Source organism: Alosa pseudoharengus, unplaced genomic scaffold, assembly GCF_046254945.1.
Source record: "Alosa pseudoharengus isolate Yale_2024_CS ecotype anadromous, Long Island Sound unplaced genomic scaffold, YU_APseudo_1.1 YU_APseudo_1.1_scf_1, whole genome shotgun sequence".
In the NCBI taxonomy this organism is placed as follows: domain Eukaryota; kingdom Metazoa; phylum Chordata; class Actinopteri; order Clupeiformes; family Clupeidae; genus Alosa; species Alosa pseudoharengus.
Window position 1 is genome coordinate 4,440,217 of NW_027468564.1, and position 27,981 is coordinate 4,468,197.

At 40.9% G+C, this 27,981-nt stretch overlaps 2 protein-coding genes across 4 annotated transcripts in view; both read right to left on the reverse strand.

The window, feature by feature from the left end:
- The window catches only part of LOC143135933 (uncharacterized), a 50,768-nt gene extending 25,119 nt beyond the window's left edge, over nt 1-25,649 (reverse strand). For both annotated transcript variants that reach the window (XM_076296309.1, XM_076296301.1), the window contains exon 1: nt 25,567-25,649. In XM_076296309.1, the coding sequence (XP_076152424.1) occupies nt 25,567-25,593 (27 nt within the window). In that variant the 5' untranslated portion in view covers nt 25,594-25,649. The remainder of the gene's footprint in view (nt 1-25,566) is intronic.
- Nucleotides 1,576-27,632, reverse strand: LOC143136058 (uncharacterized). 2 transcript variants are annotated; one of them, XM_076296518.1, is made up of 4 exons: nt 27,509-27,632; nt 26,067-26,385; nt 25,567-25,698; nt 1,576-2,797 (listed from the first exon to the last, which is right to left on the reverse strand). In XM_076296518.1, exons 2-4 carry the CDS (start codon nt 26,347-26,349, stop codon nt 1,719-1,721), a joined length of 1,494 nt encoding a protein of 497 aa, XP_076152633.1. In that variant the 5' UTR covers nt 26,350-26,385; nt 27,509-27,632; the 3' UTR covers nt 1,576-1,718. The 2 variants fall into 2 exon arrangements, with proteins under 2 accessions (XP_076152633.1, XP_076152641.1); XM_076296526.1 differs by lacking the exon at nt 1,576-2,797 and adding an exon at nt 19,274-20,868.
- Between the last annotated feature and the right edge of the window lie 349 nt (nt 27,633-27,981).

Sequence of the window (27,981 nt, forward strand, 5' to 3'; positions counted from 1 at the left end):
GACTGACTTAAAACCGCTAAGATTGGCACCTTACACTTAACGATCTAGTTGACGGTAGCGCGCCGCGATTCCAGCACAACTCCCATGATTTCTGTCCGACTTTGGAAATTTAGTCGCCAACTGTGATAACAGACCAAAATCGTACAATGTAAGGCCGCCATTAGTTGCATTGATTAAAAACTGTAACACTAATAGGCTACATCGGGTGGCATCAGGCTATCTGTTCAAGTCATAGGTGACACCCAAAATGAATGACCTCCCCTGACAAGAGTTTGCAGTAGTAGGCTAAGAAATTGTATACATTGATGCACGGAAAGAACACAGCATACGTGTCTCCGAATTCGCACATAGAGCTCACAATGTAGGCTTGGCTACCATATCCAAAAAAGTTAAACGGATTGGCCAACCTCATCAGCTGTATCGAGTGTGTCACTATAATCCAACTTTTAGACCGTTAGTCCTCCAGACGTTTTTTTTAAGCAAACGCCCCAGGCCAATGAGACAATCGTGTAGGCCTAGCAATAAACAAAGCGAAACTCATGGCTGACGTATCTTCTTTAGCGGTCACTGATTGAGACACAGAAAGATCTCAAGAACACTATTAGGTCTTTAAAGATTTAACATCACACACATTAATTAATCGGACCCCCCCCCCCCTATTTTTTTTCTCATCGGATCTGCATCGATCTCAAATATGGCATTTCTAGAATCAAATTGACGGAAATCCGTCGCACGACGGAGAACTTTAATCCTTGCATATCCTTAAGATTTTAACATTTCTGTTTTGCTTTTTCACACTGTGCACATTTCTGAGGCTTCTGTCCAGTGTGAGTAAGCCCCTGGCTAAAGATGACATTAAGCGTTTATTCTTCATTATCACCCGGAGAGAAGAAATACTCTTTTCTGATTGGCTGGTGGGAGAGAGCGGCAGGTTCCAGCTGCCTTGTCATTGTTGATAATTGATTTCACATTTTTAATATAAGAAACTATTAAAAGGAAATCATGAAGACAACAAAAACAACGCTAGAGATTGCGGAGTTATCCAGTTCCCACTACTGACCATTCATAAAAGGTGAGAGGGCACTTTGAAAGGCTGCACACACTGTGATTTGGACTGTGATAGAATATGAAGAGTGGTCTTTCTAATCCGTTTCCCTTAAACTAAGCACATGATGCCAATTGAAACACATTCCACTCAGATAGCTACTGTAGGTGGCTACCAGGTTCATAATTCACTTTTAATTGCAAACAGAAAATGTCTAGCTAGCATGTCATTAAATACTTATATTTCCAAAGGAATGAAGGTTGTTTATACCAACTTAATAGTATACTTATCATTGCTAATATTGTGCTATAAATGTGGCACAAACAATGTTAGAGTTTGTGGACCAGCCATAGGCTATAATTAATTGGAGCTGGCAAAATATTATGAATACAGTGAAGCCTAGACAATACTCTTAAAGTGACAGTGCAACATTTGTAAATGAGTTAAACAGCATCAAATCGTATAATTTCTAAATGTATATTTATTCAAAATTACTTTATTTTTTCTTTATTTTTTTTTGGCGGGGGGGGGGGGAGGGGTGGGCTCACACACCTGAAGCAAATAGTAAACAATTTCTACACGGGGCACATTTATGACCTGTCTCTTCAGTGTGTCTTAGCATGTGGTGTTTAAGAGTTGTGGTCCATTCAAATGCTTTTCCGCACTGGGCTCATTAATGAGGCTTCTCTCCAGTGTGAGAAAGCATATGGGTCCTAAGACTTGACATTTGTGTAAATGCTTTTCCACACTGGGCACATTGATGAGGCTTCTCTCCAGTGTGAGTAAGCATATGGGTCTTAAGATTTGACATTTGTGTAAATGCTTTTCCACACTGGGCACATTGATGAGGCTTCTCTCCAGTGTGAGTAAGCATATGGCTTTTAAGAGCTGATGGTCGATAAAAACCTTTTCCACACTGGACACATTGATGAGCCTTCTCTCCAGTGTGTGTAAGCATATGGGTCCTAAGATTTGACATATGTTTAAATGCTTTTCCACACTGAGCACATATATGAAGCTTCTCTCCAGTGTGAGTAAGCATATGGATTTTAAGAGAAGATGTTTGATAAAAACCTTTTCCACACTGGGCACATTGATGAGGCTTCTCGCCAGTGTGTGTTCGCATATGGCTTTTAAGAGTTGATGTTTGATAAAAACATTTTCCACACTGGGCACATTGATGAGCCTTCTCTCCAGTGTGAGTAAGCATATGGCTTTTAAGAGCTGATGGTCGATAAAAACCTTTTCCGCACTGGGCACATTGATGAGCCTTCTCTCCAGTGTGAGTAAGCATATGGCGTTTAAGAGTTGACGTTTGATAAAAACCTTTTCCACACTGGGCACATTGATGAGCCTTCTCTCCAGTGTGAGTAAGCATATGGTTTTTAAGAGATGATGTTTCATAAAAACCTTTTCCACACTGGGCACATTGATGAGCCTTCTCTCCAGTGTGAGTAAGCATATGGCGTTTAAGAGTTGATGTTTGATAAAATCCTTTTCCACACTGGGCACATTGATGAGCTTTCTCGCCAGTGTGAGTAAGCATGTGACGGTTAAGCTTTGACATTTGAGTAAATGCTTTTCCACACTGGACACATTGATGAGGCTTCTCTCCAGTGTGAGTTCGCATATGGATTCTAAGAGCTGTGGCCCTTTTAAATGCTTTTCCACACTGGGTACATTGATGTCCTTCTAGGAGATGCAGGTTGAGTTCATCATTCTGTTGTGTTCCGTGTGGATATTTTGATACACCTGTAAGAGTTACCATAGAGACTTAGAATTAGAATGAGGCATAAGCACTTAAGGCAAAGATCTTAGATTACTAACAAGATAGAGCAACGTAATTTGTTTCTATGGGAGCAAAACATTTTTGTTTGCTTGTTTTGTTTTTCTTTGATTTGATGATCTATGGTAGCTGTCCTGTGTAAATATAATTAATTGGTTATGGTTAATACATTACTTAATGGATGTTAATGTCTAATTGTTTCTCAGAATATCACCAAAAGATGACTTCTATTCTGTTCAATCAATCAAGCGCACCTTCCTTCTTCCGTTATTTTTACCAACCAACCACCACTGGTGTATGTTAGCCAACAGTAAATGCTAATTTGTTTTTGTAACTTTATTTGCATAGGCTACCAGTTTTGACTGATGTTGTTCAGACACCAGTCTACCTCAAAATAGAGGTAAAAAGTAGCCTATTTTTCAGCCTCTCCCATGTCAAAAACTCCAAATCCAAATTTGCCAATAGGTTTGTCTTGGTGCACCCAAGGTTTACAACTGTTTGTGTACATCTATTAAGGATTAGGCATTTTACCAAAACAAATTTGATTAACTCATTGAATGCCGAGCTCTTTTCGGAAGCTTTGTCCTAGAGTGCCAGCAATCTAGACCATTGTTGATGATTTTTGTACAGCCACAGCATATTATGTGTTATAGCTATGAACACATACAATGGCTCGTTTAAAAGGTGAGACTTTAAGCTCTCAGTGGGTGCAAACCGTGTATTTCTACACGCCTCTGTTCCTGAGAAATCCCAAGCTAAACAGTGGCTAGTTTTCATCAAAATCGCTATTTTGATTAAAAGTTTCTAGAAATGGAGATATAACGTCTTTCATGAAATATGAAGTGTTGCCTGTTACTTGTGTAAACTTTCCGGGAAGTGATCAGCAAGACCTGGCGAGACTGCCACCTAGTGATAGACCCACGAAAATGGCCTGGTTTTGACCTGATGTGCATGCGTCACTGATTCGACCCAAAGCGGCAACCGAGTTATGATAAAATGTCCAGATAAAATGTCCAGATTGTGCATTTTCATGAGTTTTCGATCATCATATATTTCATTTCCATTCATTACAGAGTTCCCAAAATCACATATAAGGTGTGTTAGGGTGTCTAGTTTCGTAATTAAAAAAAAAGCTAAAATACGTTTTTGGCACTCAACGCATGGGAAGGAAAAACATAATATTACGTTTTTGGCACTCAATGAGTTAATAGGGAATTATTGTAGTGAGGACTTTTATTTTGAAACAGTTGTGGGCAGAGGAAGCAGTTGAACAGGATCTGTATTCTTAATAGAGCCATATTGTATGCTTAAAGCCTGAGACAGACAGTTGCTGGAGGTGGCCGGAACACTTGGCATAGATAGATAGATAGATAGATAGATAGATAGATAGATAGATAGATAGATAGATAGATAGATAGATAGATAGATAGATAGATAGATAGATAGATAGATAGATAGATAGATAGATAGATAGATAGATAGATAGATAGATAGATAGATAGATAGATAGATAGATAGATAGATAGATAGATAGATAGATAGATAGATAGATAGATAGATAGATAGATAGATAGATAGATAGATAGATAGATAGATAGATAGATAGATAGATAGATAGATAGATAGATAGATAGATAGATAGATAGATAGATAGATTATTGATCCCCAGGGGAAATTCAAGGTCTCAGCAGCATACATACAACACAAACACATTCTCTAACAGCAGAAAGAGTAATTAAAGTATATAATATAAAAACACAACTAAGCAATATAATAAGGACAGTACAAGATAAAGAATATGCTAAATATACTAAAATACAAATTATACTAACTGACACTTAATACAATATATAAAAATATACTAAAATACAATTTACAAAAATACAAATTATACTAACACTTAATCTAAATCAATTCTAAAAACAGTATCCACATAGTGGTGATTAATCAATCAGAGGCGCTTGCAATGGCAATGACTGAGGCAGGGACTGATCCTGTGATTTCCTGTACATAGTAAGGTATGGTAAGGTGCTCTGTGTGAATGAGTGACATGGTGGTAGTGCAATGGTGATAGTGGTCATGGTGATAGTGCAAATGAGTAAGACCAGTGCAACAATGCAGAAATAAGTAAAGTAAAGTCTATATATCTATATATTGAACTATTAAGAAAAAGTATAAGTGTGGCCACAGTTCGGCTGTGGCATTGTGGGGGGGGTTATGCATATGTGCAAATGTGCTAATATAGCACGCAAACAGTGAGGCATAAAGACAGTGGTACAAGTGGCTAGTGGACAGACAGTGCCAAACATGGAGGGGGTGAAGAGGCAGACAGACTATGCCAAGAGGTCTCTCTCCTCTTCCCTTAAGTGAGGCATTGAACAGTTCAATGGCCCTGGGGACAAATGACTTCCTCAGTCTGTCCGTTGTGCAAGGCAGTGAGCGAAATCTCCAGCTGATCAGGCTCTTCTGCTTAACAATAGTGGTGTGGAGTGGGTGACACTCATTGTCCAAGATGTTGATCAGTTTGTTCAGGGTCCTTTTGTCAGATACTGAAGTGAGTACTGTGACTGGAGTAGTTCACCTCCCACTACAGAGCCAGCTTTCCTTACCAGCCTGTCAATTCGCCCCGCGTCCTTCTTCCTTGTGCTTCCTCCCCAACACACTACTGCATAGAAGAGGACGCTCGAAACAACAGACTGGTAAAACATCCTGAGGAGCTTACTGCACACATTGAAGGACCGCAGCCTCCTCAGGAAGTACAGCCTACTCTGCCCTTTCTTGTAGAGTGCATCAGTGTTGGCTGACCAGTCCAGTTTATTGTCCAGGTGGAGACCCAGATACTTGTAGGTGCTAACCATCTCCACATTGACCCCATCAATGAGGACTGGTAGCAGAGTGGGCTTAGACCTGCGGAAATCCACCACCATCTCCTTGGTCTTTGAAGTATTAAGTTGAAGATGATTGAGTTTGCACCATTGCACAAAGTCCTCCACCAGGCTCCTGTACTCCTCCTCCTGCCCGTTCCTGATACACCCCACAATTGCAGTATCATCAGAAAACTTCTGCATGTGGCATGACTCGGTGTTGTAGCAGAAGTCATATGTGTACAGGGTGAACAGGACTGGAGAGAGCACAGTTCCCTGTGTCTCCCAATCTGAGGGGCTGGATGGTGTTAAAAGCACTTGAGAAATCAAAGAACATGATTCTCACAGCACTTTTCCCCTTATCTAGGTGGGAATGTGTCCTGTGTAGAAGATAAGTGATGGCATCGTCTACACCCACTTTCTCCTGGTATGCAAACTGTAACGGGTCTAGTGCATGGCGTACCAGGGGTCTGAGCATGCCTAAGACCAATCTCTCCATTGTCTTCATCACATGTGATGTAAGAGCGACAGGTCTGTAGTCATTAAGCTCACTAGGGTATGGCTTCTTAGGGACAGGGGTAAGACATGATGTCTTCCACAGTGTTGGAACTTGTCCAAGGCGTAGACTCAAGTTGAAGATGTGCTTCAGTGGCTCCCCCAGTTCAGCAGCACAGGCCTTGAGTAGCCTTGGACACAGTCTGTCACGCCCCGCTGCTTTATTGCTGCGCAATTTCTTGAGTTGGCCTGTCACTTGATCTTTTGTAATGGTGAGGGGTGAGAGGGGAGGGGGAGGGGTGCATCTGGGATCTGTGTGTCTGATGGCTGTTGACTGAGGTCGTTGTCACCTCATTGTTTGTGATCGCCATGTGGGGGAGGGGTGCAAAATCCAGTGATGGTGGGGGTACGATAGCCTGTGATGATGGAGGTGAGTGTTGCACTGGTATTGAGGGGGTGTGAGGGTGGGGGCTGGGGGATGGTGGACAGACCACCGCAATTGGAGCTGGAGCAGGGCAGTCAAACCTGTTGTAGAAGTGGTTCAACTGGTTCGCCCTGTCCAGGTCCCCCTCCACAGAGCTGCTGTTCTTCTTCGGGCCAGTGATAACCTTCATGCAGTCCCATGTCTCCTTCAAGTTGTTTTCCTGCAGCTTCTGTTCCACCTTCTTTCTGTAATCCTCCTTAGCTTCCTTCAGCATGAATTTGAGTTCCCCTAGGAACATAGGATTCTAAGTGCCCTAAGATGCTGCAAGGGCGGGTTGGATGGTACGCTGCTAGAATATTTATATTAATTATTTAATATGAAATTATTGTAGTGATGACTTTTATTTTGAAACAGTTGTGGGCAGAGGAAACAGTTGGTATGAGTCATAGTTGAGGACAACTGACAGTTTGAAAGGTTGAACAGTTAAATAGTTGGGTAGTTAAAATGGTTCAATTATTTAATATAGAATTATTGTAGTGAGGACTTTTATTTTGAAACAGTTGTGGGCAGAGGAAGCAGTTGAACAGGATCTGTAGCCTTATCAAAGATTCTATAGTTAACTAAGATGAATCATAAGACGATTCACCAATGGAACGAAATGGCACTAGTTCCGGACTCCTAAAAAGGTGTGTCAAAACAGAAACTTTTCTCTGAATAAGCAATAATAACATATAAATATAATTTTGTATACTATTTTACAGTCATTGTTTGTGTGTGATGCCAATTAAACACTCTTTCGGACACGGAATGAATAATTTAATTTTGCCCCGTTAACCGAGCTAGCTAGCTAGCTAACTTTAGCACAGTACACGGAAAGTGAATGGGAATGTTCGCTAGCTAGCTAGCAGCTAAGAACTTTGGTTAAACTTATATATTGTTGCAAACAAACCTGAAATAACATACGTTCAGCAACTTTGTGGTAGTCTACTAGTTCTCGCCAAAAATATGTTAGGTTAGTTTATCAACCATCTCTGAGTCTAGAGCCTCTGAGAACAGGTGGCTGTGTACCAGAGCTTTGAGGAGACAGTGACAGATCATGAACATAGCTATTTTTGTCTTTATTTGTTTCGTTGGAAAACAATTTCAATGTTGGAATGTTAGGGAGACATGTGGCTTATAGAAAATGGGTTCAAAACTTACATCGGTGGCCGGAACACTTGGCATAGTGTGATGTCATAATCGCCAATGTTAAGTCTATGGGGACATTTTTAGTAGTTTTTAATTAATAGTTCAAAAAGTATAAAAGTTACAAAGTTGAACAGTATATAGCTGAAGTCCCCAAAGTAAGACCTACGCAACTCAGTTTGAACAAAGTTTCTACGTCAAACGGTTGAAGCCGCATTAAACACACAAATACGTAGAAGAAAAAAAATAAGAATAAATCGGATAACAGTAGAGTACATTTTCATGCCTTCTAATGAGGGAGTTGCAGGTTGAGTTCATCATTCTGTCCGTGGATCTTCCGTTTTGTGTTCTGTTCAAACTCCTACAAACGGCACAGTGGTGTAAACTTCCTCTGAGCTGCAGGCTGAGTTCATCATTCTATCAATCGACCATCTGTTCTGTGCTATCTCAAACAAATACAATTTGTGTCTTTCGTTGTATTCTTCGTGTTCCTGTTTTACTTTGTGTTCAAACATGTGGCGTTGAAGGAGAAATTTTGGATTACTAACATTTATTACATAGAAGTGATTAACATTTAATTTTCTTATATTCTGTGTTATGCTTTCTATACATTCAATACTGTGCATCAATTTTGCTTTGTCTGTCATTTGCTCTCTCCATGTCATGATTTTCTAATAAAGGTCATGCGACCCCCTTTGTCACGAGTTAAGGGTATTCTGCCTGAGGCAGTAATATTAGGAATATCCCGACAGGAACTAGACTGTGGCAAGAGAATGCTGAAGGATGTATATTGTATTGACCAATTATCTACTTACTTGGAGTAGCCACATGACTTGCGTATGGATCACATGCTATGTCCAAGAAGTGTATATGTATTGTTGTATTTCTGCATGTATGAGGATTTTTGGAAAAGACCATTGTACTCATGTGATTTGTATTACCAATGTAATTAACATGTATAAGATGGGGCTTCGCCCTAGAGAACTTTGAGTAGGCTAGTGTTACTGGAACATGCTGTTGCTAGTGACCTGCTCCCGGTATCGTGAATAAACCTGCAGTGGTTCCTCACACCTGAGTGTTGCCTGGATATTTTTGACCACATTTTGGTGGCAGCGGTTGGGATACCTAACTCCGAGACGCGGCGGTGAAACCTGGGAGGCGTAGGACCCGAAAAGCGCTTACGGGAGATCTATTTTTGATTTTGGGATAATACCGTGGAAAAAAGGCAACAACGCCCGCGGGACCCATCCTTGCCGGAAGGGAGTCATCCTGTGTCTCGGATACGGTATTACCGTATTGTGGTCACAGGCACCTAAGTGGTGAGTGGGAAGCGATTTTTTTCTACCGCTTTGTAGTTAAAAGTTGGCTTGTGTGCCGGGGTGCCACCGAAGCAATCTGCTCTACTTGTAGGAAGGTAGAAAGGTTGGCTTGTGAGCACAGCCGAAGAGCAATCGATAAAGGATCTGCTAAGAGAAGCAATCGGTAGGATTGGCTTAAAGCACTTGATACGGGGATTGGATTGGTTGAGAACATTGCTATTGTACTCTGATAGTTTGCTCGGTTTTAGGCGTGAGGTAATTTGGCTAATAAAAATATATTAAAGGGACACTGCTATGGGGAATAGTTAAACTGTTAAATTGCCCAAAGGTATACATAATTATGGATGTTTAAAAGATATGGACCTGAATGTGTAGATGAATGTTTATTGAATAAGTGGAGTAGATGGATTGAAGGAAAATTTCCTTTAAATGGTACGTTGAGTTTTGAAAGGTTAACTGAATGTAGGGCTAAGATGGAAAGGAAGGCTAGGCCTTTTAACCCTCTATACCCCAGAGCGGCCCCCGACGGCCGTTCTACATTCTCCTGTAACGGCCGCGGCCGGCCGGCATGTTATAATGGGAAAAAAACAAGGGAACATGTTATTTCTGAATATAACCTACAAGCCTAATAAATACGTTTGACTCTTGTCAACATATATTCATGATTATTACAATATGTTTGTATTGAAATATTTTGACATATTTTCGTTTTCTTATGAGGTGCCAGTGTCTGCCACGAAGGGAGCGGGGGTTCGCCTGAAGTCACTGGCTAGCTTGCATGTCTCTACCCAGTAAAAGTCATGTAGCTAATTCCTTGAAACACTAGCCATAGGTCTATCATTGGTTCATTTTGATACATTTTTTACTCTCTTTCCCGCCGCAAAAAATGCAACTTTGTAACCTCTGAAATCATTACCTCAGGTTGAAACTTTATCACAAAATAAGCCATATCGTCAATATGTCTGCACCGAAAAGACCACGACTGTTCAGCCTTGAAGACTGTTTTGATATGTACAGAAAACTTACAGGAGCTAGTAGATGGCCTTTCCATGTTTGATGATGGTGACACAGATGTAAGTGGTAAACTAATCATTTTCAATACATACACCACTCTAAACTGAAGTTTTCATCAGTGGCTGTCACTGACGATACTTGATAGCTAGCGCTAACTTTAGATCCTATCCTATAGGCTATGTTTCAGGCGATGCGAGGGGGTGGGCTAGTTGTTTATCCTACCTGGTCGCAATTGATGACTCAAACTTGACTTTTTAACTTTCTTTCTATTGTTATCACATCTTTTAGTATCCATGTGCGATATTGTAATGAGTTCACTGGTATTTGTCCGGGTGTATAGACTTCGTCAGTTGTAACATTAGGTAGCGCTAATCCAGTTGGACCTCCAGCGACTAGCACAGAAAAACATCCCAGCAAAGTGACGGTCTGACGATAACTCAGATTTGATTTCACTTTTATTGGTCAACGGGTGGGTGGCAAGATAAACGTGACATCTTCCTGTTAAAAACCTGACGGTCATACTAGCCTAGCCCTAGGCCCACTATTAGCAACAGGTTACGGTGCGTGATCTGATCCGTCTGCCTCCGACCGATTGAATGAATGAATGAAGGGGAGGGACATTTTATTGTGTAGTCACGAGATCCCATGAGCGAATTGTATTGGACGGGATGGATTTACGGCTGGATAGACTAGATAGATAGATAGATAGATAGATAGATAGACTAGATAGATCGATATATGATCGATAGATAGATAGATAGATAGATAGAAATTTAGATATATAGCCAGATACTATGCTAGATAGATTAATGCTCCCTGTTAGTGTGGGCCTACAAACTATGTGTAGGCCTACAATAACAGGTAACATGAATCTATCTATATATTTAGCCTATATATTATCTGCAAAGTAAGGCCCAGTAGCTCGCCTCCTACAGGCCTATGTGTTGTGAGTGTTGTAAATGATCATCAAGAGAATCTAAGCAATTATCACAGACACTGCCTATAGATTCATATATAGATATATAGGCCACTTTACATCTGTCTCATTAGCAATAGTGCCCTCTTTTTAAATAATGTAGGGCCATCATGTTTATACTATTTTGGTGTGGCCATCATGTTTTAAAATATTTTGTCAACTGTCTATTTTGACTATTCTATTACTTTTTGCTCATAGATTAATCTATCCGATGTGTCAGACCATAGCTCAGGAGATGAGGAGAGTGAAGTGGAGAGAGAGGAAATGAATGAGGAGGAAGATGAGGTGGAGATGTTGGAAGTGGTAGAAGAGGTTGAAGAGGAAACAGTGGAGATGACAGGGAGAGTGAGGAGAGGAAGAGGTCAACAACAAGGAGGAAGAGGGAGAGGTCAACAGCAAGGAGGGAGAGGGAGAGGAAGGGGAGGGGCCAGAGGGGGAGCAAGAGGTGGGGTGGGAAGGGGATGGAGAGGAAGAGAACCAAGAGTAGTAGAGATGAATCAGCCAAATGAAGAGGAACTTTGGTCTGAAACGTTAGTATCTCCATCCATTGAAAAATGTGATGTCCAAGCAGGCCCACGAGCTACAGTGACCAATGTCCTGGACATTTTATTGCAGCTCGTTGGGGTGTGTTTTTTTACAATGCTTGTTGAATGTACGAATATGTATGCTGCATCACAAACTCCCACCGCCACATGGTATAATGTGACAGAGGATGAAATGAGAGCCTTTATCGGTTTCAACATATTAATGGGTATCCACCGGTTACCATGTCTGTCAGACTTCTGGAGCATGGATCCTGCTGTCCGTGTTCCATATATTGCAGACAGAATATCCAGGAACCGATTCGAATCAATTTGCCAATATTTTCAATGTAGTAGGCCTACTGAGTCAAACTCAACTGATAAACTGACCAAAGTCCGCCCATTTATTAGAGTTCTCCAGGAGAACTTCCCCAAATTGTTTAGTCCGTGGCCGTCCTTGTCCGTAGATGAGGCTATGATCAAGTTTGATGGGAGGCTGCGCTGGAAGCAGTACATGCCAAAAAAACCTGTGAAGTGGGGAATCAAGATATGGTGCCTTTGCGACTCCCAGACAGGGTACTGTCTTGCCTTTAGTGTATACACAGGAAAAGATGGCACAAGTGGGAAAGGGTTGGCCCACAGGGTTGTTATGGATTTGTTGCAGGGCTACCTTGGGGCAAATTTTCATGTGTATGCTGATAACTTTTTTTCTTCGCTTCCGTTGGTAAGAGAGCTGCAAATGAACGATACATACTACTGTGGTACTATAAGGAAGACATCAAAGGGCTTTCCAAAGCATATATTGAGGGATAAATTAGAGGTGGGGGAAAGCAGGAGAGTGATGAGAGAGGGAATGATGATTTGCCGATGGATGGATAAGAGGGAGGTATACGTTATTAGTACCAATAGTTCTGGCACTGATCATATGAAGCCTCGCACTAAATTTAACCCAGAATTGATCACTGTCCCTGATGAGATCTCCAAGTATAACAGCAAAATGGGAGGGGTTGACCACCTGGACCAATTTCGGAGCTACTATAATGTCGGCCGAACAGGAAAGAAGTGGTGGAAGTACCTTTTCTGGGGTATGCTAAATATCTCCATCATAAATGCTTACATCATATGGATGCTTCAGCAGAAGCCACTGCCCAAAAACAGGAGGTCCTGGTCTCTCAAGGCGTTCAAATTAGAACTTGTTCACGGTTTGTGTGACCAATTCTCTGGGAGGAAGCGGGGTGCCCAGGGATTGCAGACAGGGGCAGTAGATTTTGTGGTGTCAAGAAATTTAAAACAGGGGCACTCACTAGTACATTTTCTGGGGCGTAAGAAAGGCTGTGTGAGCTGCATTAGAAGGGGGAGGCGCGCTAAGAGTGGTAGATGTGTAGAAACGTCGTTTGGCTGCTCCACTTGTTTAGTTGCGTTATGCAGAATGGGACCGTGTTTCCATGAATTCCATGACATGTTGTAAAATTATTGTTATTATTTATTATTATTAATATTATTATTGTTATTGTTACTTGTTGAGTATTACTTGTTTATATTGACTCAGTTTTTATTATCTCGCAGTGTTTCAATGATTTTATTGACTTGTAAAACAATTATCTTAATATTATTCTACAATAAGACAACATCCAAAATAAAAAAAATGTATCATTGTTCTCCTATCTCAGTTATGTATTTAATGATAGGGGTGGAAATTCACACTGACTGATGGCACAACTGAAAATGTCTTAAATGAAAAACTCAAAATCTTTGGACCGTATGCCACACTTTGCTAACTGAACAAATAAGAAGTTAAAACAAACACCTCAGTCACCTGAGATGTTGATATGTTATGTAAAATAATACTTAAATATGCCTACAGTAAAAACAAATATTTTAATTTATTACATTAACTATTTTTTCCAGGTTAAAAAGAGGAGTGAACACTTGTTTTGTCACAAAATATCCTTTTTGATACAGTTCGATGGTCGTCTATGGAAAACTTGAATGTAGAATGCTTAATGGTACACATATCATTTTCAAGAGCCATTTCCAATCTTTAAACTGAAAGAAACTTACAATGGACACTTTTCATTAGTTTTCAAGTTATTCATGGTTAATTGAAATGTTTCTAAAAATGGCTTTTTCTTTCGGAATTCCCAGGAATCTGGAGCATTGTTGTAAAATTATATTGGGGTATAGAGGGTTAAGTATGATTTGTTTGAAAAGTGGGAAAGAGAAGCGAGGGAAAGAGAGGAGAAGAGAAAGCAAGTTATGGAACAGAAAAAGTTATGGACCAGAAAGAGCAGGGCCAGAGAGAGAGAGAGAGAGAAGGTTTGTGCGGAGCTATGGACATTTCAACTGAAGTCTATGTGCAGAAGAGTGAACCTGACAATCCAGCCCTTATAGTTTGTAAATATCCACCACCATTCCCTTCATCACCCCCTGCACCACAACCAGCTGTGGCTGTCCCTGCCCCTAAGTATTCAGCTACTGAAGATTGGACTAAAATGGCTATTTCTCAGCTTACAACAGACTGCTAGAGAATTCTTGGGAAGAGTGGCAAACTTTGTGGAGAACAGGATTTAGGTGGACTGAAAGAAACGGTTGCTGGAATTGTGGAGACGTAGAACACATAGCGAGATATTGTCCGAAGCAGGGTGATTGGAGACAAGACGGGGATAAATCATCACAACGACGCCCTCAGGGTCCGGTCTGGACACAGAATGGAAATTCTGAAAAGGACAGAGAAGACTCTGAACAGGGGGCTCCGGGACCCCTCACCAACACTTCTGTATCACCCTATGAACTTTATCCCCAACTGACTTTGAATGCTGCCGCACAACCTAAGCTAACTCTTTCTCTGAATGGTAATGATGTATCTTTTTAGTTGATACAGGAGCGGATGTTAGTACACTTGGAAGGAAAGATAGTTGTACGTTTTTAACATTAAAAAGCAATACAGTTATATATGTAACAAGAGCTTCAGGCCAATCAGTTGCAGAACCAGTTTCTACCCCTTTAGTGGTTCAATATGAACATCAGACAGTAGAACATTCTTTTCTCGTGAGCAGTGTTTGCCCTGAAAATTTACTAGGCCGAGATCTAATGTGTAAATTAAATCTTACACTTTTTCTTTCTCCTGAAGGAGTAGGTATAGAAGGGCCCATTTATCTGTATTGTCAGAAAGTTAACCCCACAAAGATAGGATATGAGTGTAAAGACATTAGTTCAGCATTAAAATCTCCGATCTCGGTTCTAGAAAAGACAGAAACCCCTGAGCAATTTCAGTGTACAATCGCATGTTTTCAAGGCTCTCCAGATCAAGCTGTATGTGAAAGAGTGGTACCAGATAGGAAATAGTATTGAGACTATTGATGTAGCCGGCGTATTGACCTCTAAAATCTACTCTCCAGTAGTAGTAGACCTGTCTCCAGGTCTGAAATATTTGTTTGCAAACCCAAATTCTTATCCACATGTTGCATTGGTAAAAGCCCAAGAAAATTGGATTGATTTAGGTCCATTTGTGAAAGCGTGTGTGAATGCTAAAGATTGGACAGTGGTCCGAGATATCCCCAAATTTGTTTTATTCACCATAACAAGCTGCGTATTTTTTCCAACAATGGTGTTCTTTGAAAGTTACTCCTGTGCAGAAAGAGCTCTCTGCATGTTTAATACACTCATTAACCCAACCCGATGAATGGAGGGTTCTCTCTTTAAAAGAGAAAGCAGATATGTTAGTCGCTGTTCCAGATAATCTCTGGGCAGCTGATAGTTATGACTTTGGGACTATCTACTGCTCAACCATTAAAAATATGCGCAAAAACATTGCATTACCTGTGGAAAGCCCAATATCCGTTGTCGAAAGAGGCTGAGCAGGGGATAGAGCCCGTATTCAAATCATTATTGGACAGGGAAGCTATTGTGCATTGCAGTTCCTCCCCAGTTAACACACCAATTTTGCCCGTTAAGAAGTCTGATGGCACTTGGAGATTTGTGCAAGATTTAAGACTTGTTAACGACGCTATTCACCCGAGGCATCCTATTGTGCCAAATCCTTGCACAATTCTCTCTAGTCTGCCATCCACTGCGAAGTTTTATTCTGTAATTGATATTAAAAATGCGTTTTTTACGATAAGAGTACATCCTGCCTCTCAATTTTGCCTTCACCTTTAAAGGTCAAAGGTATACTTGGAGTCGTTTGCCTATGGGATACACAGAATCACCTTCAGTGTTTAATGAGGCATTAGTGGCCTGTCTGACAATTTACTCCACTGGCAGGAAGTACTGTTATTTCTTATGTTGATGATGTTTTATTAGGAAGTCCATCAAAAGAATCATGCCTGATTGACACAGTGGCATTGCTGAAATACCTGGCCAGGGAGGGACTTAAAGTCTCTTAAAGAAAAGTTGCAACTCTGCCAAGAGCAAGTTAAGTACTTGGGTCATATACTTACTCCTGGCTGAAGGGCCCTGGATGAGTCACGCATCACTGCAATTACTGGCTGTCCGAGACCCAGGACAAAGCAGCAATTGTTAAACTTCTTAGGAATGATTGGTTATTGCCGCGCTTGGATTTTAGACTTCTCGGAGAAAGCACAACCTCTCCGAGCATGCGCAAATGCTTGTAAGAGTTTGACTGACATTGTAACTTGGACTGACGACTGTGAGACTGCTTTTGTGATTTTGAAACAAGCTTTAGCTTCAGCTCCAGCTTTGGGATTGCCTAATTATGATCTTGATTTTCATTTGTTTGTGTGTGAAAAAGGAGGTTACATGTCTGGGGTATTATGTCAGTTGCATGGTGGACAGTATAGACCAATAGCCTATTTGTCAAAGAGACTGGATCCGGTAGCAAGAGGCTGTGTGCCTTGTTTGCAGCTGCCTCAAATGCAGTAATGGCTTGTGCGGATCTAGTATTAATGCATCCTTTGACTGTTCATGTTCCACATGACGTGGATGCATTGCTTTTACAAGCAAAGACATCACATCTGACAACTGCCCGCCTCCTCTCGTACCAACATGTGTTATTGACTTTAGCACGTCACACTTGTACGTTGTCATGCCATGATTGCTGTGATGTCATAACAATTTGTATTAAACCTCGTCCTGATATATCTGAGGAACCCCTTACTAACCCTGACTTAATTTTTATGTCGATGGTTCCTCATTACGCTTGGAATCTGGAGAGGTAGGAAGTGGCTACGCTGTGGTGAATCAATTTGAAGTGGTTGAATCTTACTCGCTCCCTCCAACTTTTTCTGCCCAATCTGCTGAGTTGATAGGACTTTTTCGTGCTTGTGTGTTGGCAGCTGGAAAATCTGTTTGCATATACACTGATAGTCGTTATTGATGGGGAATTGTTCATGACCATGGAGCAATATGGAAAGAAAGAGGCTTTCTTACGGCTACTGGTAAACCTGTACAACATAAAGAATTCATTGTATTGTTGCTGGAGGCAATTCAGCTTCCTTCTGCTTTAGCAGTGGTTAAATATGCAGTGCATATTAGAGGCGCTGATGAGGTCAGCCTTGGTAATGAGAGGGCTGACTCGGCTGCTAAAAGTGCCGCGATGGGGGGAGTTGAGAGGAGGATACCACCAGAGTTTTTAAGACTTTTGAACAAAACACAATTGTTTTTGAATTTGAATTTGCATATACCAGATATAGTGACATCAGGTCAAGCTTTAAAAGAAGCACAAAAATCGGCAGATACAAAAGAAAAAAGAAAATGGAAAAATTGTAAAAAGAATAATGATGATTTGTGGCTACATACTCCAACAGGGAAGCCTGTTTTACCAAAATCATGTTTTCATATAGTTGCTAAAGTTACTCATGGTTTAGATCATGCGAGTGCAACAGCTATGGTAAAAACAATAGAACAACTTTATTTTGCACCAGGATTCACCACCGCGGCAGCTGCTTACTGTGATAGGTGCATTACCTGTCTTAAACATAATACCGCACCCACAGTGAGAACCCAAGAAGGGCATCACCCACCACCATCAGACCCGTTTGAATATATTATAATGGATTTTATTCAATTGATCAATTAACAAAATGCAAAAGTTATGAATATTGCCTTGTAATTGTAGATATGTTTTCAAAATGGCCAGAATGTTAATGGAATGTTGAAAGATAAATTGACTAAAATAATGGGATGGAATTGGTTGACTGCTCTACCTTTGGCTCTCCTCTACCTCAGAGGCCGTGCATCAAGATCAAAAGGTTTAAGCATATTTGAGATTTTGACTGCCCGTCCCATGCCAATTCCAGGTTTACCTAATCCTAACCTCATGTAGTTGGTACCTTGTCTGGTTACATGCGAGAACTGATTGCTGCTCTATCTTTTGTTTCTTAACAGGTGGTGTTTGCTTTGCCTCAAAGTTTTCTGGATACATACCCAGTGCTTGTTAAGGACTTTCGAAGAAAACGCTGGAATGAAGAACGGTGGCGCGGGCCGTATCAAGTTCTGTTGTCTACACCTACCGCAGTGAGAATTGCGGAAAGAGACTCTTGGATTCATCTGTCACACTGCAGAGTGGTGAAAGAACCGGAACATTATCTCAACGGATTGTGACTTTATGCTTGAGGTTGACCAGTGGAGGTTTTGGCAAACTTCGCCAGTAGGCCTTTGGATATATGTTCCATCGGGGATAAGGGAAGTGTTGCAAGACCCTGCTGTTTTAACCTGCATTACAACTAGAAAGTATTGGACTGCAAATGAAGGGAGTACTCTGATTGTTACACATTTTACTAAGTAAAGTGTGAAGTCCATTGAGGGTAGGGAAATCAATTAGTGTGGTACACCAGTGTCCATTTAAATTAGTGGATTCAACCATCCATCATCCAAATCAGTGGTGGATATTAAAAGTAGAAACAAGATATCAGTATACACTAAACTAGCACTGTTTTATTTCCAGTTTAGCTAGATATTCAATCATCGCTGGACAGTGACCTGGGGAGGGCCTAAAAAACCCAAGCCAGCTCTGCTGTTGAAGATAGAATAGTCTTTGTTGTTTTGTAACTGGGAGTAGAGTGGGGCTAGTGTTGTTATTCTGTGTGTTCTTACTGATTATGCCCACTTCTCCAGAGGAGGAGATCTGTGGTTCTAATAAAGCCTGTGAAGTGGCTTTCCAAGTTAGAACAACTGTAGCAGGGACGAATGAGACCTGCTGGGTGTGCCAAGAAAAGTCTTTTTTTTTTAATGCGTGTTTTTCCCTAGAGGACTTCTGATGATTCTGCATGCTCTGCATCTCGACTGTGTACTAGTAAAGATTGCCTTAACATAGTAGGTGTAACAGGGATAGAACAATTTTTAGGTGGTTCGTCCTTGAATATTATGTTAACATTAATGGATTCTGTTTGGATAAATAAAACTGGACAAAAGATTTGATAGAATGATATTGAAATGTGAAATGAGTTTTACCCTGATATGATGACGCGGAAATATTTTTGGACAATGTTATTGGAGATTCTTTTTTATTTCTTTTTTATTACTAAAATTTCTTTGTGGCCTTAAGCCCCATAGGGGGGAAATGAAGGAGAAATTTTGGATTACCAACATTTATTACATAGAAGTGATTAACATTTAATTTTCTTATATTCTGTGTTATGCTTTCTATATATTCAATACTGTGCATCAATTTTGCTTTGTCTGTCATTTGCTCTCTCCATGTCATGATTTTCTAATAAAGGTCATGCGACCCCCTTTGTCACGAGTTAAGGGTATTCTGCCTGAGGCAGTAATATTAGGAATATCCCGACAGGAACTAGACTATGGCAAGAGAATGCTGAAGGATGTATATGTATTGTATTGACCAATTATCTACTTACTTGGAGTAGCCACATGACTTGCGTATGGCGCATGGATCACATGCTATGTCCAAGAAGTGTATATGTATTGTTGTATTTCTGCATGTATGAGGATTTTTGGAAAAGACCACTGTACTCATGTGATTTGTATTACCAATGTAATTAACATGTATAAGATGGGGCTTCGCCCTAGAGAACTTTGGGTAGGCTAGTGTTACTGGAACATGCTGTTGCTAGTGACCTGCTCCCGGTATCGTGAATAAACCTGCAGTGGTTCCTCACACCTGAGTGTTGCCTGGATATTTTTGACCACAGCGTGAAAGACTTGATGTGTGTGAAAAACCTCTTCCAACATTTATGAGGCTTCTCTCCAGGGAAGGGTATGAGGTTTCGCTCCCGTATGTGTAAGCATATGGGATCTAAGAGATGAAGCAAATAGAAAACAATTTCCACACTGGGCACATTTATGACCTGTCTCTCCACTGTGTGTTAGCATGTGGTGTTTAAGAATTGTGGTCCATTCAAATGCTTTTCCACACTGGGCTCATTGATGTGGCTTCTCTCCAGTGTGTGTTCCCATATGGCGTTTAAGAGTTGATGTTTGATAAAAACCTTTTCCACACTGGGCACATATATGAGCCTTCTCTCCAGTGTGAGTAAGCATATGGATTTTAAGAGCTGATGGTCGATAAAATCCTTTTCCACACTGGGCACATTGATGAGCCTTCTCTCCAGTGTGTGTAAGCATATGAGTCCTAAGATTTGACATTTGTGTAAATGCTTTTCCACACTGGACACATGGATGAGGCTTCTCTCCAGTGTGAGTAAGCATATGGCTTTTAAGAGTTGATGTTTGATAAAAACCTTTTCCACACTGGGCACATATATGAGGCTTCTCTCCAGTGTGAGTAAGCATATGGATTTTAAGAGATGATGTTTGATAAAAACCTTTTCCACACTGGGCACATTGATGAGGCTTCTCGCCAGTGTGTGTTCGCATATGGCGTTTAAGAGTTGATGTTTGATAAAAACATTTTCCACACTGGGCACATTGATGAGCGTTCTCTCCAGTGTGTGTAAACATATGGGTCCTAAGACTTGACATTTCTGTAAATGCGTTTCCACACTGGGCACATTGATGAGGCTTCTCACCAGTGTGTGTTCGCATATGGCGTTTAAGAGTTGATGGTTGATAAAAACATTTTCCACACTGGGCACATTGATGAGACTTCTCGCCAGTGTGAGTATGCATGTGACGGTTAAGCTTTGACATTTGTGTAAATGCTTTTCCACACTGGACACATTGATGAGGCTTCTCTCCAGTGTGAGTAAGCATATGGATTTTAAGAGTTGTGGCCCTTTTTAATGCTTTTCCACACTGGGAACATTGATGCAGGTTGAGTTCATCATTCTGTTGTGTTCCGTGTGGATATTTTGATGCACCTGTAAGAGTTACCATAGAGACTTAGAATTAGAATGAGGCATAAGCACTTAAGGCAAAGATCTTAGATTACTAACAAGATAGAGCAACGTAATTTGTTTCTATGGGAGCAAAACGGCACAATTCCAGTCTGCAAAAATTATTTATATGTGTGTGTGTGTGTGTGTGTGTGTGGTGGGGGGTGATGAAATGGTGTGTGTGTGTTAGGGAAGTGATTGGTGTGTGTGTCCGTGCGTGTCTGTGTAGGAGAAACAGGTTGAGTGGATATCAGAGGACATGGCTCCAGACTGCGACCAAATGGTCACATTTTGCAACCCAAAAATTTGAGAGTATGCGACTGAATTTTACATCCAGTCGCACATGTGCAACCAGTAAATATGTCCCTTTTTTTTTACATGTTATACGTGGAAGGGGCGCGCCAATGAATCTGGAATCTGTGGCAGGCCAACATGATGTGACATGCGTTGTTCACGTTTTTACTGAGGGAGGGGGAGAGGTTAGGAGAGATAGGGACACAAAACTGCGAAGTAAGCGTTGCTGCTTAAAAAAATGATGACCGTGAAATACTTGATATTTGCGATATACCACTTTAATACATCTCACATACAGCAAACTGCAATGTATCAAGTATATTCGGTATATCGCCCAGCCCTATGTGCCTCCCAACACCAATCAAGCGCACCTTCCCTCCTCCGTTATTTTCATAACCACCAGCTGCCACTGGTACAATGTATGTATTTATATTTACATTTACATGTTAATGAGTTGGAAGAATTGTAATTTGTTGTTTGCTTGTTTTGTTTTTCTTTGATTTGTTGCCACCCCCATCTATGGTAGCTGTCCTGTGTAAATGTAATTAATTGGTTATGGTTATGTTAATACATTACTTAATGCATGTTAATGTCTCATTGTTTCTCATAATATCACCAAAAGATGACTTCTATTCTGTTCAATCAATCAAGTGCACCTTCCTTCTTCCGTTATTTTTATAACCACCAACCTCCATTGGTGCATGTTAACCAACAGTAAATGCAAATTTGTTTTTCTAAGTTTATTAGCAAAGGCTACCAGTTTTGACTGATGTTGTTCAGGACACCGGTCTACCTCAAAACAGAGCTAAAAAGTAGCCTATTTTTCAGCCTCTGCTATGTCAAAAACTCCAAATCCAAATTTGCCAATAGGTTTGTCTTGGTGCACCCAAGCTTTACAACTGTTTGTGTACATCTATTAAGGATTTGGCATTTTACCAAAACAAATTTGATTAAAGCAAAACCAAATAGTTTTTGTACCTTAAAATAATGTTTTCAAAATAGTTTCAATGGTTTATCAACTCGTAACAGGGTGAGTGGCACTTCTGCATTCGCTTGAAAATTGCCCCTCTATTTCCAATAAACTACTACAGTAGGCTATTGATCAATCAACAAAAGAAGCAAACAACGAGTATGTTAATAATTACAAGGCTATCACAATTAGGGCTGAAACGATTACTCGAATAATTCGATTACAAAAAATGATTGAAGAAAATGCTCTACCTCGAAGCTTTGCTTAATTCCTAGGCATGGGCCAAATGATTCTATTCCGGGAACCAGTTCTTTCAGTTCCCTTCACCTTCACAAATCGTTCGTTTGATTCGTTCTTTCAGTTCTTTCAGTTCCTTAAGTCAAAATATGCTTTAGAACACCGTCTCATATGGTTACATAATTTATGTAAATATCAAGCTTAATATTAAGCACATAAGTGCCTTTTTTCATAAATATACTGAATGGAATGCAGTAAGAATCATATGGCGTTTTCCAAGTTCTAGCGCTGGCAGGCAGGCACGTAAGTAAAGCCAGGCCTATCATTTGTTTACTCATGGCAACGCGGTTGCGACCTGCTGTAGTAGGCCTACTCTCATTCACGTTTTAGACTCAATCGCGATATACGGTCGAGGGAGATTAAGCTCTGTTCGTTTATATCTTTTATTACGTGACCATATTTTTGTATGTTAAAAAAGAACCAGTTCTCTTGTTTTGGGAATCAGTTCTCATCGTTCACCTTCGGGATTTGTTCTTTCTGAACGAATCAGTCGCGAACTGCCCATGCCTAATTCCTATCACTTGCGTTATGTGGCCTGCTCAGCTCAGGGATTATTGTTTCACACGGACTGTTATTACTGACGTGCACACCGCTTTCAGAATTAAATTGGCGCGATGACAGAGAGCAAAGAAACCGTCCGTAAAAGGCAGAGAATGTCCACAGTTTGGAGATCATTTCAAACTTAGAAAAGAAAAAACATACTGTGAAGTGCGCACATCCAAAAAATTTTAAACTTAGAAAAGAAGGCAAAGTGCAATGTGTCCACTGCAGGGCAGAACTCGCGTCAGTACGTCAACGATGATTAAACATCTGAGCCAAAAGCATCCAGTAAAGGAGCGTTTCACCGCTGGGAAGATGAATGTGTATTTATTTGGGTCATTTATGTAGCAGAAATGTGGAGTCATACGGTAATGAAATCAGTGCTTTCTTGACTGAGAAAAAGGCAAACATGTGTTTTTGGCTAATGTGGGTGAAAAACTACAACTCCCATAACCCCCTGCATTTCACCGCTCTTCGCTGTTCTACCAAGCCACTCCCCCAGGAAGCCTAACTGAACTACAACTCCCATAACCCCCTGCATTTCACCGCTCTTCGCTGTTCTACCAAGCCACTCCCCCAGGAAGCCTAACTGAACTACAACTCCCATAACCCCCTGCATTTCACCGCTCTTCGCTGTTCTACCAAGCTACTCCCCCAGGAAGCGTAACTGAACTACAAACACAGAGTGAAAGCGGTAATAAACTGATCTGAAGCCTTCAACCACAAATGTATAGAATTACAATCACTGCAAGAGAGTCTCAGAAGGGACACATAAAGATGGTTACAAGAAAAAGGTTGGATATTTAACGTACAGTTACTTTCATTCAACAGAGGATTTTTAAACAGCCTACATTTTCTACTAGTTTTAATGTGCAAGTAAGTTGAAATGTAAAGTGGAATGACTTAGGCTAAACACCACCCCCTATTTTCCCAGTGTCCTTTGGTATGCAAAGTAATATCATAGTCAACACAACACTCAATTTTCGTTGACATGTCATTGGCGAAATTGAACATTAGGCCTACCAGAGATTACATTTGGTGATGGCCTTGGAGTCTGGCTGGCTCATATTCAGTGAGGTGAAAATTCATGCAAGATTTGAGGCTGTCACCATTTAAGGGCAACTCCACGCAAAACTGTCATATCCACAACGTCAAATAAATACCATGGCACTGTGTTGGCTTTATGGATGTGACCGTTTTGGGCGGAATTGCCCTTAAACGTGTGCGCAGGTTTGTCTTTATATTTTTTCATATGTGAGAAAGATTTCTCACATGCAAGTGGAACCGAACAGGGTTAACACAGCAATAGGCTACTAACTCGTTGCAGTGTGCGATATAGAATCAGAATATAGAGCTATATAGAATACAGATATCAGAATCAGCCTTCGGATGGAAACTTTCCCATTTCAGCCTTGTGTTCGCGCTTGCAAGCTGTGTTCGCTGACGTTTCCTTTTTGACATGTTCCTTATCTAGCCTACAGCAAGCGCACACATCAACAATAACAATTAAAGTGTTCTCGTTGACTGAAATGTAGGGAAATTGGTGATTTTGTTTGATATTGACATGGCAACGAACCGCGAATGTAACAATATTGAGCAGCTACGGTTACGGAGTCAAGTGAGGTGCAAAGTTATATAGGCTAAATTACTCAGATTTATTACATTTTGAAAATGAACGAACTAAAATAAAATACATTTGAATTAAATACTCATTAATTAATTTCAAAAGCTGAGCCACATCAGAGGGATCAAAGCCGCGGGTTGCCGACCCCTGATGTAGAAGTAGCCTTAGGAAGAATGTGTGTGTGTGTGTGTGTGTGTGTGTGTGTGTGTGTGTGTGTGTATCTTACTGGCTTTTTTCCTCTTCACAACAAATTTTTGACTGATACGACTTATACTCCAGAGTGACTTAAGCACGACTAAATCCACAGCTGACATGCTATTTAGGAATCAAAATCATTGAGGTTGTCTGCTTTGACACAACTTGGTTGGTTGGTGATAATCAGTTAGACTGGAACTGTTTTTGTTCCAGCACTCTAACATGCTTATATATTTGAAAGTGTGCCTACCCTGATTTCAAAAATATTTTATCATCTTACGAGAAACATAGGCTGCCAGACCTGCCATTTAAGCGCATTTTAGCTGGAGGATAAAATGTTAGTTTAGTTTTGTTGTCCACCACGCAAGCAAGACATCTGTCAACTTCTTCCTCGTTATTTACATAAGTAGTGAATTGTTTGCACTTGAAAAAAGTAAATCACTTTTTTTTATTTATGTGACACTTATCCGTTCTAAATGGGCCTACATTTTCTTATCGCTTAACGGTGAATAGGCGATTGAGGAGCATCGACTATCGGTGATGAAAAAAATCCAATGTGAACATCCCTACTACAGTTTGCCCTGTTAAATGTGAAAATTGTAAGAATTAGATTAGAATCATTTTGTCTGGGTTCAGCCCTTTTAACACAGTCACAGATTAATGTGTGTGTGTGTGTGTGTGTGTGTGTGTGTGTGTGTGTGTGTGTGTGTGTGCGTGTGTGCGTGTGTGTGCGTGTGTGTGTGTGTGTGTGTCTGTATCTTACTGGTCTCGATCTGATGTGCACCTCCATTGGTCTGCGTCTGCATGTCCTCCTCCTTCGCTCGCTGGCCTTGTGTTCTACAGCAGTCCACCAGCACCACTGATACCCTCTTCATCTGGGCCAGAGACACGGGGTCTGTAGGGAACAGGTCGGGTTAGGAGCTGAGGACTGCAGTGCAAATGTTGGAGCAAAGACCGTGTTCAATTGTGACGGCATCAACACATTTCAGCCTGTAGCCTTAGGGAGAGAGAGAGAGTGTGTGTGTGTGTGTGTGTGTGTGAGTGTGTGTGTGTGTGTGTGTGTGTGAGTGGGCCAGAGACACAGGGTCTGTAGGGAACAGGTCAGTTTAGGACTCCAGTGACTCCACCTGACCCCATCAACCTGGCAAAATGGTAGTAAATCCATTCTAATGGATCCAATGGTAGACTACTACATATCAGCAAACTGACAACATTTTATTTAATGAACTCTTAGTGTATCAGTATGTAGTTCCTAAGTCCTACCTCCCTGAAGAGAATCATCTTGGTATTCTTCATCATCCTCTTGGTCGTCTTCTTCATCCTCATCATCCTCTAATTTCACTTCAAACTTCACTGTTGTCTGCGATGCTTCATTAGAGCCAAGAGACTCAATTTTACAGAACAGCTCAGTGAGCGGCTTCTCCTCCTCGTCGTCTTGACATGTGATCATGTGATCATATTGCTCTTCTTTAATGTCCTCTACTTTTGGTGTTAGCAGCTGGAATGCTTCATTACCGTCAGAGCTTACCGACAGCCCAAGATCCATAGCAACGGTCCGAGGATCCTGTCCGGAGATTCTTGTCTGTATTTATAGAGGAAAGGAGGAAAACAGGGCCAACAGGCTGGTGTTATTTTAACACCTTTCAAACTCACATTACCTCCTCGGTCTGAAAAACAGAGCATGAACATAGCAAGAAGAGGGCACAATATTTATCATCCGTTCAACAACATCATCAACACGTTGCACACACAGCTCGTTATTAATGCATTATCATACCGGATAGTAACCATCTCACCTCTTGTAACATTCGCCTCAGGTGGCTTTAAACACCATGTCCTATTCTCTACACCTGACTCTAAACGTATGCATTTGTCATGTATACAGACCTTACTGTCCTATATGTGGCCCTTCCTCCATTCAGTGTAATCTCAATAGATGCTAACCAAACTTTGTTTGCAAAGCAAACTTTAGTTTTTTGTATGTGGAATCTTTAGATCTTCTTCGGTACCATTTAAGGTGGCTGGTAAATCAAGATTAAGGTGAACTACTGCCACCACCTAGACTGGAGTGGGACTACAGGAGCCTTGAATTCGCTTTCAGACTGTAACGAATGGGATTATTTTGCAACATTTCCACTCAAGTCTGTTATCAACTGCAACTGCGTGTTCCACTGTAGCCTACTAATTGAAGAGCTTGGTTCCAAAACGCTATATCTCCGCTTTTAAAAACGATTTAATTGTTTCATCACCACCACCTAGCACTTGACATGTTTCCCAAAAGCATAGTTGCTAACTAAGTTATCAAGTTTGTTGGTTGCAATGCAATTTCCCATTGCCAACCAACTAAGTTGCTAACAGGTTAGCAACTATGGTTTTGGGAAACGCACCCCTGAGCGATGTAAGGCAACGCTCACTACACAAACTAGCTTGACGTGGAGAGTGAGGAAATTAATGAATCACTGCCACATCACACTTGGGAAATGGGGATCATTAGGCGAGTACATTGAATGATCCGATCGTTGGAAATGTGTCCTGGACACCGGGGAACTCTGTGTAACGTTAGCAGTCTGTCTTTTCCCTGATGCTGCTGTTGTAAGACTGAAGTGCTGCTGTTGTAAGATTTTTGAGTAGGTTACCGCCGGTAGTTAATACTATCGTAAGATTTATGAGTAGGCTAATACTAAGATATTAAAAGCAAAGCTTACCTCAAACCGATTCCATTACTCTATATTCCTCCATTCAGGGTAATCTCACTCAACGACGAAATACAACTTTGTTTTTGTTGTGAAATTCCCCTATTTCAGAGCAGCCTACTGGAGGAATATTCAGATCTTCTTTTCTACCATTTAATGGCGACTGGTAAACCAAGATTAAGGTGTACTACTTCCACCTCCTGGGCTGGAGTGGTACTACAGAAGCCTTGATTTCGCTTTTATTTAGCCCAGGGGTGGGCAACAGTTTTAGTCTGAGGGCCACAGTTACTTTGGCAAAGTAAGCGGAGGGCCACACTTTGGACAATTGCAGTTAAACATAGTTACATGATTAAATGGTACAAATTAATTCAATGCAAATTATGTATAAGGCTACTCTACAGTTACTTTGACTTTGCCAGCCTATTTCAAGGCCTGATATTTTATTTTGCTAGGCCAGTCTGACCTGCTACTCTAAGGTTACAATA

Excerpts from the sequence above, each read along its gene's own strand:
- LOC143136058 (XM_076296518.1), bottom strand. The coding sequence starts at position 26,349 with ATGGATCTTGGGCTGTCGGTAAGCTCTGACGGTAATGAAGCATTCCAG. Across the intron at positions 25,699-26,066 it reads AGATGATTCTCTTCAGGGAG|ACCCCGTGTCTCTGGCCCAG; the intron begins GTAGGACTTAGG and ends TGTTCCCTACAG. Across the intron at positions 2,798-25,566 it reads TGCACATCAGATCGAGACCA|GTGTATCAAAATATCCACAC; the intron begins GTAAGATACAGA and ends TAACTCTTACAG.